We start from the raw sequence: 15060 nt of genomic DNA, 5'->3' as shown, positions 1-15060 counted from the left end.
TGGCTCAATAAGGAACTTTAACAGCATGCTGTGGCTAAACGTTAGGTTGATGAGAGCTGTGAGAGTCAATCAAAAAAAATTAAGCTGTGGGCCTTTAAACCAAAACCTTTAGCTGAAAGATGATGAGACAACTGTAAGAGATGAAGGGAACGAAAGGGGCAAGTGAAAGTTCTTTGTAGGTCGAATGGTACATGAAAATCACTAAAAACAGTTATTGCTTCAAAAATGACAACATACTAAAATACAAACCCTTCTGCCAATGGTTTCCTAAATTAGGTCATTTCATCTTGTAAGTGCTACTTACTCTACCCTTTAAATCAATCTGAACGGATGCTTTTTCTTCCAAACATATGTAATTTCATAAAATATTTACCTGTCTCGTACGGCAAAGTCCTTCTGCTGTTCCAAGGCGTGGACAAACGTGACGAGGAAATGCTTGTTGTTGAGCAGGGTAGAGAACAGAGTGATGCCCTCCTCTACGTTCGGCCTCGTCGTGTTGTTAGCCTGATGATGGGGAGGATGAAACAGTTATTTCTCCGTGTGATTTCTCCTAAACTGCATTACACACCTGCTGCACTGCCCCCAAATTATTTCACCACCTCTTGTCTCCAGTGACCCATCTAATGAACTATTCATCTTTCCATCAGAGCTCTTCCTTCTGCTCCGTCAGGCCCCTCCGTCTCTGGTTCCCTCAACAGAATCTGTATCTCATGCTCTGGTCCCTGACTGTGTGTGATTGTCTCTAAATGTGCCGAGTCGACTTAATGAGTATGGTCTATCTATGGGTGCGACTAAGCAGCAGTGTGATGAAGTCTTCCCTCTGGACTGCAGCCATATGGTGTGGTTTGCAGCCTGACAGAAGGAGAACAGGGGTGTCCATTAAGATAAATGCCCGCCTGTGAGATTTATTTGCTGTGACCTGGAAAACACTTCCTGGGAAGACGATGTGGATCCAAGGCACTTCATCACGGTTAGACAGGCTCCCCCGGCTGCCGACCCAAAACTAAGCTAGCGATCTTTACTTTCTCTCTTCCCAACATGCAGACGCACGCACGCGCACGAGCCTTCATTTGAAGTATGCATTCACACAGAGGTGTAGAGCGCGCACTCCCTCTCCCACTTTCACTTTATAACTCATGTCCGCCCCTGTATCACACACTCACACACACTCACACACACACACACACACACACACACACACACACACACACACACACACAAAACAACAAGAGATGGATTTGATGAAAAGCATACTGTTAGGTTGTCCTAGAGCCAGTGGGAAGTGTGTCAACAACCTGCCATCAACTTAGTGGGCACCGTGTTTTTTGACACGCTGAATTTTTTTTGTGTATCGCTCAATAGAAACCGCTGCATGACAGGCATTAGTATTCATATTTGCACACACGAGCATGTGGGTTCATATAAACACACACACACACACACACACACACACACACACACACACACACTACAAGCACACAAAGGCAAAAATGCACTATATGCTTTTCTTTACTCCTCATCAACAACAGCCCCACTGTGAAATCTTAATAAGCTTCAGTCTGACCCAGTTGAGAGCGAAGGGACTGAGGACCCAAATCAAGGCACTCTGGCAGAAGAAAGCAACCTAACCTAACATCCTAATGGCTTAACCCCTCACCTGCCAGTCCTGCAGCAGTGGATGTGTCTCTGGCAGCGCTCGAGGGCCCAAAGGATCATTCTCGTAGGCGGGCTGGACCAGACTCTTCTCGTAATCGGAAAACATCTGAAACACACATAAACACATGTAGAAAAATTTGATGCAAAGTCAGCTCAAGTCGTAAACACAGGAAGATGCATAGACAGGGGAAACAGAAAGCGCTGGCCTTGAGACTATGCCGTCTGGAACCAAAGGGCAGAATTTCTTTTTTGAGGCCTTGACTGACAATGGAAAAGAGAGCATGACACAACATCATGAGCATTTAAGATGCTTCAGAGACAAACTGACCTAGAGCCAAGAGCCAGCCTTTCAACACAGTCTGTCATCTCAGGGTAGCTTCATTTGTCTTGTATTGTAACTGTGTCAAAGTCTAAATGTACTGTAGCTCTGCTTTATGTTTATGTGTAAACTTAAAGAACCAGAAGCTCTTGTGGAAAAACCAGAGTACAAAGGGTCGAGGAAGAGTGTTTGCTGTGTTAGCAGAAAAACTACGGAGACGATGCTAAAGCAGCAGCACTTGAATTTATGTTTCTCTCCATGTAGCTTTTCAGCACTCTCCCCTTTCACTTCCTTCACGACAGAAAACATTGTCCAGTGTCCACTGCAACAAACCAGCATTGCACAAGACACTATACTTGCAAAAGAGTGTGGGTGTGTGAGCAGAGTCAGGAGTGTTTTGTTTTTTTTTTAACTGGGGGAAAGTTCCCTTGTCTCAGTGCCCGCCATTGTTCTGTCTCCTTGAAAGTCCATGCTTGTGGTTGGAGGACAAAGCATGCTGAGTTGTGTCTGTCTCTATCAGTGGAAAATACACCCACAAACACATGACCACAGTCTACCTTCAGAGTGGATCACACATCAGGAAAATGCTTACCTATGGAGAAGATATTAAGTCTCCTGCAAGGTGCCACACTGAGCTACACTTTGCTTAAACTATATGTTTAAAAAGTCTGAAGGTATAAATTGATCTTGCATATTACAAGCTGTGGGAATGTGAGATGGGATAAGCAGTAGGAAAAAAAACAATATTAAAACCCCATTGAGAAAAATGGTATTGTCTGTGTGCCAGTGGAAATCAGATAGCGGGCAGAAAAATAGGTTTTCTCACCTTGGGGAAGAACGTGCGTGTTACAAACTGTTTGTACTCCAAAAAGGGAATGCCCTGGCTGCGATTCAACTCCTTGGTCAGGTCTGTCATGTCTGTCTGCAGCTCAGCAAAGCCTAAAAGAAAAAAAAGAAAAACAGAATGACCCAAAAAGGTTTGAATCATGGGAATGTTTAAGACCAAAGTCTTGTTCTTGGCTCCTCGTGCTTCATTTGTTGCTAAGTGAAATGAGTCAGAAATCTGTTCACAGGCTAATGCAATAACCCCCATAGTCTCTGAGGACACTGTGAGATCTGTAAGAATCAAAGATCAAATTAAAGACAAGTGAAATCAGAGTTGTATCATCTTATTTCACAATGTTCTGGTTGAATACTAAATATACCGGCAGGAAGTAATCCTCTGATCTTCTTCCAATCTTTCCTTTCTTCGTTGCCAGATTTTGCAGTCCAGGCAAATATTTACCAAACAACAATGAGAGCAGCCAAACCCAGTCTGAGGCCCTCATCCAAAACATGTGTGGGGAGGCTGCGGAAACACTATCCAGATACACACTTGAATATGCATGTTAATATTTTAGCCACTTGATTGGATAGCACGTTCTCAGAGAGGATGATACGCTCCCCTAATGAGACGCTGGAGATCTCTTTGAATCCCTATTGAGACGCTTTTGCCTGTTGCAGGATGAGAGACGTATTGGGGTTACAATGGGACTTTTTTTGAACACTGTGTTTGTGTAGAAAGAGGGGAATACTAGACCTGAGGGATTTTACTCATATTTCATTACTCCTCCAGGTTATTTATCCTCCTGCTCACCAAAGCGTCCTCTCAACCACCAGTCTGTTCACACCATTGACATGTTGATTAGAACCAGCTAGCCCGAAAACCAAAACTCCTCAAAAATATGTAATTTTCCCTGTACTCCCCAGTCTTTTTTTTTACTATATGTTTTGTCTTGGCAGAATTATAACTCGATCATGCCCTCTCAACCTGAACTCTGCCACAAATCTGTCTGAGTCCTCGGACTAAGTAACCTCTCATCCTCCCACACTTTAGCTACTCCCCCTGATTCCTACTCCCATCTTTTCCTCCCTCTACTTTTCTTCTCTATCCCCCCCCCCCTCCTCCTCATTTCTATGCCATAAATCTGGGTGCTCAGATATGGAGTGGCCTTCACACGGCTTTACCCTAATGCCCTAGACTCACACAACTGCACGCATGCAGTATATACACATACAAAAAGACAGGGCTCTGAACACAAACACGTACAAGGCTCATTCCTACAGGCTAGACACAACAGAGGCGATGCAGCCACTAAGTGCATCTTGCGTGTGACTGATCATTTGTCAGACACTGTGTTTCATGAGTCACGCTTACTAGGCACAAATCTGTCAACTGTTGTATCTCCCTCCCACTTCAGCCTGGAAAAAAACCCTCATACAAACACACACAGATGTGCACAAACAAACACACAAATATATGTGGTCAATATTTCTTCCCACAAGCTCCTTTTTCATGTCAATCGACACAAACATCATTTGGGTGTCTGAATCACACTGATATCAGAGTTTGTACAATAGAATAGGTGCATGTGCGTGTGCGTGTTTGTGTGTGTGTCCTTGTACAAACACACCTTTGCGGATCTCCTCTCTGATTTGGGACTCCATCTCTTCCATTTGGAGAAGAGTTTTCTGCCAGTAGCGTTCCGCCCTTCGGCTCTTTGTGCAGTACACTACAAGGGCTGAAAAAGCAAAAAGCAGTTTGTATACAAAATGTTTCAACCATTGACAGCTTCCAGTATATCAAAACAAAAACAAAAAAAATCAAGATCAATAGGATGTGTTAAAAGCCTGTGAGGCTGTGGAACATATTTCTATGAATGCTTCTGACTGTGAGAGCATGAAAATTATATTTTCTGATAAATTTAAGGGCATGAACGTTGCTGATAAAATGTGTGTACTTATTATTTCAACAGTGATCACACACAAAAGGGTTCTGCAAATTAAAATAAAGATAACAGGGAAGGAGGAAATTGTGTGAAAACCCACAGCAGTACCAATTTTCTCCCTCTACACCTGCCCAGCACACACTCATACAGAGATTACCGGATAAAGTACACACACACACACACACACACACACACAGACATCCAGACAGTGCTGACAGCAAAGGGAAACAGTAGGGTCTTTGTGCTTTGAGCACTGAAGAAGGATGAAGCAAGTGCAGAGAAACTATGACCCCCAAATCCCTTTTATCTGTTCCACATCTGGAGCATCCATCGCTAACAGTCGTCACACATCCATCATCTGCTGGTGAGCATGTGTACACAACCTACCCACAGTGCACAGCAGCAGCAGCACACAGCACACCACAATGGACACCACGATGGCCAGCCCGCTGTCGCCCAGCTGCACTTTGGCAATGGTGTGACGATAGTTCCCAACTTGCACCTGGACAGGGAAAAAAACAACACTAGTACATGAAACTTCTCAGGCCTTCTCTGATGTTTTCCCTTTTCTTCTCCATCTCTAAATATTACCTTTACATACTAGTTTTTTTTTATCATGTCATACATACTCTTTCATTTCAGTTTGATCAAATATTTGTTTCTCTTTTATCGCAGTTGATTTTCTATTCCAGTGCAGTCCACGTGGACACTTGATATTCTGCTGCAGTGGTAAATTTGTCAGAAATAGTAGATAACATCTTACGAAAAAACCTTCTATAGTAGTAAAAAAAAAAAATGTCTGTCCACCTTCAGCACTATAAATAACACCTACCACAAAAGGCTCCCTTTCTGAATTACAGCCAAACTCTTTTATAATCATCCTTCTACACAGAAGCTGTCGTAAGAGATGAAGGACATTTTAATGTAATCCTGAAATCATAATATAAAGAGCATTAAAATGCACTTAAATCATATAAAAAAAAACACAATCCTTTGCATACAGACCGTTAAACCTCTCATCACTATATCTAACAGAAGTATGTCTGAACAGAGATAACTCACACACAAACTGTCCTCCACACTATCTTCTTTAGAGTACTTCTTTTATGAGAAGATTAATTCGATTTATACTGACCATCATTTGAAAAAATAAGGAACATTTAGTGTATCTTACATGAATGTACGGGCAACTGTTTCAAAAATAAATGATTCAAACCCAATGCTGTCTAACTTGTACAAGGTTATCCATGTTAAATAACAAAGTCATCTTTTTAGCAAACTGATAGAAGTGGAAGCGTTGGTAAATATGTCATCAGCAAAAAGTAAGGAATAGACTTTCAGATGTTTCAAAGCTCTGTGGAAAATTGGCTGCCAATATAATTATTGTCAGTTATCGAAAAAAAAAAAAATCTGATGTGGCAATACTTTACTTTATCGTGATCATTCAGTAAAATTAACTAATATTAATTAAAAGACTTTGAGAGACGAGACGAAGCTCCCTCAAAGATAGCACGGTAATAAGAAGAGACAGTGGGTGCATAAAGTATTTTCTTTGTCGTGAAGTTTTATGCAGTATAAGAGGCAATTCGTAATGGGAACACTAAGGCCTGAGAACATCTTTTTTTTCATGAACACAGGTGCAGACAGAGAAAAAAAATAACGCTGTAGATTTTGAAAAATGGTCTCTCTCGCTGCAACGAGTTGGAGGAGTCAGCCAGTTCAGAGTAACCCAGATGTGACAAGAAAAGGACTTTCACTTCTGCCTTCTGATTAGTCAGCATGGTCTCTGTGGTCCCTCCTCACATCTCTCCCTTTCCTTCCTCAAACTCGTATATACTTCATAAAAAGAGCCTCAGATAAAAGGCCTCCGATCCACACACCAAATCCTTCTTACTCTGGTCTCACTCTGAGGGAGAATCTGGCTCACTGGGCACACCCCACCTGCCTCCTCTTTTCACATTCACACTTTCTCTCTCTGGTCCATGCGTTCTTCTACACAGACCAGCGAGAAAAGGCCTTCTTCCAGAGACTGCAACAGCCCAGCCTGGTGTAATGGAGGGAAAAATGCCATTGTTCCATGTTCCTGTTTTGCTTGGGGTACAAAAACACTGCTTCCCCACATCCACTTCTGCAGCTCAGCTCAGCTTCAGAGCCAAGCAAAACATAGGCATGTAAAAATAGATCCACCACCCAAAGCAAGTGAAGACACACAAATGGCCATAAGCAATGCCACAGCCTAACATTTATGCGTTTATTCAAATCTGCATGTTTTTACCCCTGTCGACTGTGCTCACTAATCATCCTCACTCCTCATGCGCAGGGGCAGCCCACCCATTTGTGTTATGACATCTCATTTGACCTCTGCCCCTGCCTTTATGTCTTTGCTAATTGCCTCTGTTTATTCTCAGATATCCTGAGAGAGAGCCAGGGGGGGGGGGGGGGGGGGGTGAGATTGAACCACAGGTACATAAGGAGCAAGAGACAAGGAGAGAGAGGGAGAAATTTAAAAAAAAAGCCCCTTTTCTATTTCTGTGTCAAAGTGGAGAAAAGGCTCTTCAGCGGATTCGCCGAGACATACGAACATGTGTTTCAGAGCTATTTCAGCAAACCCCTCACAGTCTGGCTCATATTTAAATATAGACGAGTGCTTTCCCCACTTAATAAGACTCTATCAAAACAGATAAGAATGAACGGCAACAGATGGGAAACGTGGGAAGAGGTAGGAAAGTGTCTTGTTTGATCAGAACTGTGCAGGGCTCGACCATGTCTTGATTAAGACCTTTAATTGAAATGGAGAGAGATGGGAGACAAAACAAAAACACAGCCGAGGAGTGAGCCAGAAGCCTTGGAAATCGCTGTGAGGAGATAGAAGATTGTGTAGGTGATGGCAGACGGACTGATGCAGGATTAAAAAGATAAAGGATAAGAGGTAAACAGTGACGGCTCGCCACCCTCACTAAACTGCTGAATCATGGTGGCATGCTCAGAGACTGCAAACCATTCATAATGCATGGAGAGAGACACGCACTTATAACTGGCTGTGCGTGGACTTGTGCAGATCAAATCTGTTTCAATAAACAATACACAGATGGTCTGGATGCTGACTAAATATTTGGCAGTGTGACAGATGGGTGATATTCTTAAATGATCAGGGTCTCATCAGACATGTTTTAACACATTTTGTGTGGGTGATTTATTGAGGTGTAGTACATGCTTCTACACTTACAGTGACAGGCATCTCTCCCTCACTAGAACTGAGCAGTCCGTTGATGGTGCAATGGAACAGCTGGTCATTGTGGAAGCTGATGTTACAGGGATAGGAGCCAACCATCACTGAGTATTCCTCCGGCATTAGTTCCAGGTCGCTTGGCCCTTTCTGCGCAAAAAAAAGAAGAAAAACAAAACCCATCCATTTTGTAAGTCAGTGGTGAAATGGTATAGTATGACCAAGCATAGATAACATTCATAATGGCCACAGCAGCTTTAACCCACATATTCATGGGGCACACAGCCTGTGTGTATGTCTGAATACACATACATGTAGAAACTGAGCTGCACAGGCGTGTCATGAAGCTGTCACACGGAGGAAGTCGGGAGAAAACTCATTTAATTTGGGCTAGAGTTCAGCTTAAAGCAGCAAACACTCCCCATCTCTCTCACATGGCCATGGAAGTTTCTCCAAACAAACCCGCTGACAGTCATCCCTGCCTCGGCCCAAAATAACATTCTCAGGGCCTTTACAGGAGCCCACTGGAGTGGCCTGCACAGTTTGTATCCCTCCAACTCGCTGTCAATCCGAGCCCCACCTCTCAATTCTAAGTTTAATTAAAAATCACTCCGACCCTTTTCGTCACGCGTATCCAGCCGGTTGAACAAATTTCCAGACAAACACAGACAACAACGTGGTTGCACAATGATTTTTTTTTGTGGCTGTAGACTGAACTTTCTAAAGACTAAAAATAACCCTGATGTCACTTGGATGCCATTAGAGTAAGGAGAATGTTTAAGACAGCTTGTGCAGCATACAATTAAAATGTGTTTAAACGCAGATCATATTTCATGAATGCATTTGGGAAATAAAGTATCCTGCGTTTTAGGACTTGCACAATATAAAAGACTTTCAGTTAGGAAATATCTGTCTCCTGGTCTCCACAGCTTCAGTTATGACCTTTTGACTTGCATAATCGCTGAAATACTACTTTAATAGAAACCAAGTGCAACACTTCACACTCTTCCACTCTATTTAGAGGGGGGATAAACTCTATCACAGCATGCAACTAAGTGCTGAAATGCTAATACATTGTCTGTTACGAGCAAAAACAGGAGATTATAGTATTTAAGGGGATTATTCTAATGCCTATCAGATAGAAAAAAGTATTTTAGGTCTATCTTAGTGTCTCTACTCTTTTTATGTTTTATTATCTCTGGGAAGTATCCCTTTGAACAGCCAGAAAGTGAATAATCTACATTTAGATATAAAAAAATCAAATCAGAATCAATTCAGGATGCACGTCACCTGCTCTTTAAACCCAACAGTTTATTTAGTCGAGTGAAGAAATCTGTTTTGGATTCCTATAAATCTTTCATGGTTAATTACCCTGATTGTAGCGCTTCTCAACACAGCAACAACATCAGGGCATTTCTCTGTCAATTGCTAGCATGTAAAAGTGGGAAGAAGGTATCGCATAATATGAAGTTAACAGAGAGTCATAAATGGTCCTCAAATGTGTGCGAGACATAATCATGCAATGTCTCTAGCCTTTAAATCGTTCAGAATTTCTTTTAAGCACCTTCCTGTGAAATTCACAGTGAAAACTTTGTCTTCGTGAATTTCAGGGAGCAGCAGCTTATACAAAAACATCGACAAACTAATTCTGAAATTTGTCTGCAAACTGATGGATGTTTCAAATGGAGTTTGGCTCGAGGTTTAAAACACCTATTTGACGTCTTTTGATTGTTCTCCATGTTTGACCTCTTTTAAGTGATGAAGCAGCATTCCTAGCCGTCAGTAATGAACTTGGAACGTATACTGTTACTATTTATATACAGGGTTGATGGACAAAACTACAAAAATAAGACACACTTTGAATGAAACTGCAGTTTCCCTTTAATATAAGAATGACAAGTGAGGAAGTGTGCGTGTGCTGTTTTGTGTGTTTATCCCCAGTGTGCTTCCTTGCTTTGATTACACCCTTAGGGCCCTGTCCTGTCCCTACTGCAGGATGCCACCCCCTGGGTCTCTGTCAACAAATGCTTCCTAACACACACACACACACACACACACACACACACACACACACACACACACACACACACACACACACACACACACATTTTTTCATACACTTATACACACAAAGACAGCCTCTAACTATCAAACTATCACACAGAATATGCTGGAGCCATAAGCATATTGTAAAATAAACTGTAAAACCTCCATATTCAACACAACATTTCACACTTAAACTCCTTGGACCAGAACAAGTGATTCTTAAGGCCAAAACAGGATGAAAGCAAACAAAACCCACCCACATTCCATGTCAGGTCCTTAATATAGGATTTGGCTGACTAACAAGCTCCCTATGAAGCAAACACACACACTGTGTCTCCAGACTCTCCCCTCCCGTCAGGTCACCCACAAGTGGAATCCACCTTCCTAAAGAAAACAGGAAACAACAGACGACTCGCCAATGCAGACAGGCTGAGGCAGCGATTCGTGCAGGGGCCTCTTCCTCGCACACAAACTCATCAAGAGGAAGCTGCATCGGGTTCATACATTCCTGTACATGCTCCTCGCATGTGCATGCCGAGTGTATACCAGCAGGCCTTTAGGGTGTTGAATCCATGCGGACAGGTGCCTTGATCAGCCAGGACACATGAACATGGGACCTCCCACTGAGCCCCCACTGTGCCCTCCACCCTCAGCAGACCCCCAACAGAAATCAACACTTTCAAACGACAGGGCCTTTGATGTGTCCTATGTGCCTCCGGTTTAAGTGAATATGAATAAAGGAACATTCGACCGTGTTTGTTGCTCACAGTGGGGGTAGTCTACAGCAGTGTTGATACTTGAAGCCATGAAACAGGCAACATTTAGGAAACACCTTTACTTGTTTCGGGCACAATTTGAATATGTACATTCAAAAACTTGGAACGTCTTAATCTATTGTTAAATACTCATAATATCTTAAAGTTTGACGGATTTCTCATGAATAAGATGTGGGTAAAGAGGTTTGTCTGAATAATTCATTCACAATGATTCAGCTTTAATTCTTGATGAATTTTTGATACCAGTCAGTTCCAGCTAAACAAATTTAGCTTGTTATAATGTGTTCTATTGTAGCTAAATATTATAAACCTCTGTCCAATAAGATATGGACAATTAGACTGAGTGAACCTGAATGTTTGCTTGGCTTATCAGGAAACCTACACAACAGCGAAGCACTAATCTGGACATCCTGTCTCAGCGGTGTCACTCACGTTGATGATGAGCGTCAGTGGCTCTCCTGGGTGGTGTTTAATCAGCTTTTCTTTGTTGGCAGTGAAGAACTGAGGGTCCTCCACGTACTCCAACACGAAGTGATCTTTATGCGGCTCCCCCTCCTCTTCCTCTGCCTCACTGTCGAAGGAGGTGGGACTGTCGCCCGTGTAGGGGACTCCGTTCAAAAAGAACTGCACTGAGGTCTCCTGGGACTGGCTGGAGGCGTGAGATGGGCAGGTGATCATGGAGGGGGACACCACTGTGCATTGCTGAGGAAGAACCAGAGAAGACAAGATGGCTTTAAGTGCATAAAATGCACAATGTAATTAATGGCATTATACCAGCAAATGATTCTTTTCAACTGTCAACGTGTTCGTACTTTCTCAAAGAATCATTGGATATAAAAAACGATTTCAAAACAGTCAGCTGTAAGCAGGTAATTTCAATCCCCATGCTCAAAAAAGAATAATTCTGTTATCCTTTACTTCCTCTCTACAAGAGGGCAAAATGCTAATACTCAAAGACGTCTAACTGTGTCCCACTTTATAAATACCCATGTGCTAATAATCTGATTGAAAACAGTTGTATAAAGTTAAAAATGAAACAATTCGTCTGTTTACTTACTGTTCGTCCGATTCCCAGCACCTGCATGGTGACACTCTGCACCAGATCAAAACCCTGGCCTGTCACTGTGATGGTCCTGCCACCACTGTGACACACACACACACACACACACACACACACACACACACACACACACACACACACACACACACACACACACACACACACACACACACACACACACACACACACACACACACACACACACACACACACACACACACACACACACATACACAAAGGCAGAGTGTCACATTTCAGCCATGAAAAAAACATGTCAAATTCCTGCTGGTATGCAAATACTTAGGGAAACTGCACCAAAACAAGAAGAAAGAAACAGGGGACCAGATAATAATGCAAAGCAATTCGACTGCAGTGAAAATCCTCACACGTCATCAAAGACATGCCGCTGCCCCGTCACACACATGCTGCGCTGTTTAACGCACAATGGGGAGAAATATGCTGCACATCAGGATGATATTACAGTAATGACTTATGTCAGAGACTCTGGGTAGGAAACCACAGAGTCATTGAGCTTATGATATCTCAGAGGTTTTGGTTTTACTGAGTATTTTGTGTTTAGTCGTTTTCATACCTGAGGAAGCTCTTTTTGGGGCGGATGAAGCTGATAGTGGGGTTCTTCTCATAGGTGTAGGTGGTGCTGAGCTCGACACTTTGACAGGGAAGGTTTTCAAACTCCACACACACTGCCACTGACTCAGTGTGTGGCTGCAAGGCTGGAGGCATGGTGCACTCAATGGTCTCATCTGTTTTTCTATTTAAAAAGAAAAAAGAAAGAAGAAAACATCTGTTTTTCCACATATCTTGTGATGTTTACAAAAGCCCTTCCCGCTGAAATCAGAATCATATTAGTGGCAGATTTTCATGCAGGAACTTTTGGTTATACAAGTAAAATGAAGGCTGGTGACTTCAAACATAAAACTTTGACCCTGAGTCAGGCTTAAGTCATAAAAATGAGCACTTGAAACTTAAGCTAGATTTTTTGATGTTCTGGAAGAGAGTAATCTTCATGCAGGCCTTGCATTGCCCCACAAAGCCCCACAGCTGATGAATATTTAATTAATAGGACCATGTATTGCAAGCACTTGGTGCTAACTATGGGAAAAAAACAAGTATTAACTTGACCTTTTCTTGCATTCAAGACTTCAAAACACCCTAAAAGAGTACTCACTCTGTGATGATACACTGCAGCGTGTTGTTGATCATGACTCTGATCTCAGAGCCAATGTCCAGGTTTTCCCCCATGATTGTCACTCTAGTCCCTCCAGCACGAGATCCTTTCCTCGGCTCCATGGAGAGCATCTTTGGGACCTGAATACATAAGAGAGCACTGGCACATGACTAACAAGTTCTCATATTTATCACTAGACGCCTGACAGCTTCTGTCAGTGGAAAAGACAGGCTTACTCAAAATGTGTTTTGTGATCTTTGATGCCTTTCTTGTTACCCAATAAAATCTTTCCACATCCTTTGAGGTTCAAATGTGTGGTCTTCACAGATCAGCTGAGACAGCTGCTGACTACTAGATTAAATTAGTGAAGAAAAACTGCAAAGACAGGCCGTGCTGCAGTATGTTAATATGCTGCTCAGGCCAACAGACCTTTGGGCCCAAACTTGCAAGAAAGCTATACTTTAGGTAAGAAGTAATAATGAAGATGCGGACACATCAAAAATGCATGTATATGTTGTCATAAATGCACATGTACACACATACATATATGCACACACACATAAAGGCTCCTCAGGCGAAGCTGAGTATCCATCCAGCTTGCAGCTACCATCAGAATTCGTGCTCTTTCCAAACTTTCTATCCCCGCCATGAACCTCGCCTCAAGGGAAACCTCTTATCCTCACTGACAGGATTCACTTCCTCCATGTGTGTGTATGGAGGAGACCTATTGTGTGTTTTGGTCTAAGGGTGGACGTAAGGAGGCAGATGTTTCCGTCTGAAGGTCTGAGGAAGGAGATGCAGTAGAAGCACATATCCTGTCTCCAAAACTGTTTTCCCTTTCTCCCAGATCTTGCCTCTCAACACCTTGCAAAAAAAAAACCTTCAAAGAAGCTCAAGGGAAGTTTCCACAACTGAATAACCTTTTTTTTATTTTTATTTTTTTTATTTTTGCTGTTTTGGACCTTCCTCATCCTTCTGTATCAAAGAAGGGCTTCTGTGACCTCTCTGTAGGATGACTCACACACAGAGATGCTCTTAAAAGCCCCGGACATAGTAGAATATTCCAGGACTGAATATGTCTTTGTCTTTAAACAATAAGAAACAAAAGGCTAACGTGTGCGTTTTAACTGGCTGAATGCTTTAAATCCGATGGGAGAGTGTGGGTTGAGGTCCATTAACACAATACTGGCCAGCTTGTCTGGCCCAGAGATGAATGTAGAGCAGAGGGACATTCCAACAATCGCCATATTTGTTTTTGCTGGCAGCGAGTGCAGGATGACAATGGTGCTTAGTTTGCTGGTCAGATAAACGTTTGAAGATTCCCACACATTCACATTCCTAAGAATCATAAAACGCATCTGTTAACACTCAACTGACACACTTGGGAGGGCTTTCCCAGCGGGCAACAAGAACAAGACAGCACAGAAGAAGAAGAATGCAGTGGGAGAAACAGACAGCAGGAGAGAATACTCACTAAGAATGAGAAGGTCTCCTTAGACGTCCCCATCCCACTCTGATCCACTTCCACCTGGACAATAGCTGTTCTTTCCTGTAAGGACTCCCCAGTGACACAAAGCAGCCTGGGCAATAAAAAAAACCCCCCAGAGATCTCTTTGTAAGATTGCCAAATACTATTATCAGAGATTATTTAATAAAAACACATACAATGATAATAACACACAAATATGCACATTATTGTATTCATTAATTACATAAAGGGGTGTTCATCACAACTTGCAAGTGAATGGAACCAAAATGAAGAGAGAGATCTTGATCTGCTCAACAAAGACTCATAATTAATCAAGGAGAATGGTGGTTATGAACTAATTCATCATATCTTATTGCATTTACATATAGAATCCAATAAAGCCTTCGCGCTATCAGAAATCAGGAGATGTGAAGTTCAAAGCTCCCTCAGACCAGATGTGTCTAACCACAGAGGAGATTAAGGAGTTGCTGGGGATCGTTCTCTCGCCTCCTGGCTGTGATTAAACCTTGTGTCATCAGAGCGTGCTCTACA

The 15060-nt window shown here is 42.5% G+C and overlaps 1 protein-coding gene across 1 annotated transcript in view; it reads right to left on the bottom strand.

Annotated features, from left to right (window-relative positions):
• The window catches only part of plxnd1 (plexin D1), a 61706-nt gene that overhangs the window by 12031 nt on the left and 34615 nt on the right, over positions 1–15060 (bottom strand). The window contains exons 14-24 of the mRNA XM_079360263.1: positions 14515–14620; positions 13041–13180; positions 12444–12623; positions 11849–11933; positions 11224–11493; positions 7970–8119; positions 5131–5245; positions 4429–4536; positions 2802–2914; positions 1658–1762; positions 374–504 (exon numbers count right to left, since the gene is read on the bottom strand). Of these exons, the coding sequence (XP_079216389.1) occupies positions 374–504; positions 1658–1762; positions 2802–2914; positions 4429–4536; positions 5131–5245; positions 7970–8119; positions 11224–11493; positions 11849–11933; positions 12444–12623; positions 13041–13180; positions 14515–14620 (1503 nt within the window). The remainder of the gene's footprint in view (positions 1–373; positions 505–1657; positions 1763–2801; positions 2915–4428; positions 4537–5130; positions 5246–7969; positions 8120–11223; positions 11494–11848; positions 11934–12443; positions 12624–13040; positions 13181–14514; positions 14621–15060) is intronic.

The sequence above is a fragment of the Symphodus melops genome, assembly GCF_947650265.1.
Source record: "Symphodus melops genome assembly, chromosome: 13".
Classification (NCBI taxonomy): Eukaryota; Metazoa; Chordata; class Actinopteri; order Labriformes; family Labridae; genus Symphodus; species Symphodus melops.
The sequence above is the reverse complement of the archived record's forward strand: the minus strand, read 5'-3'. Positions and strand labels throughout refer to the sequence as shown.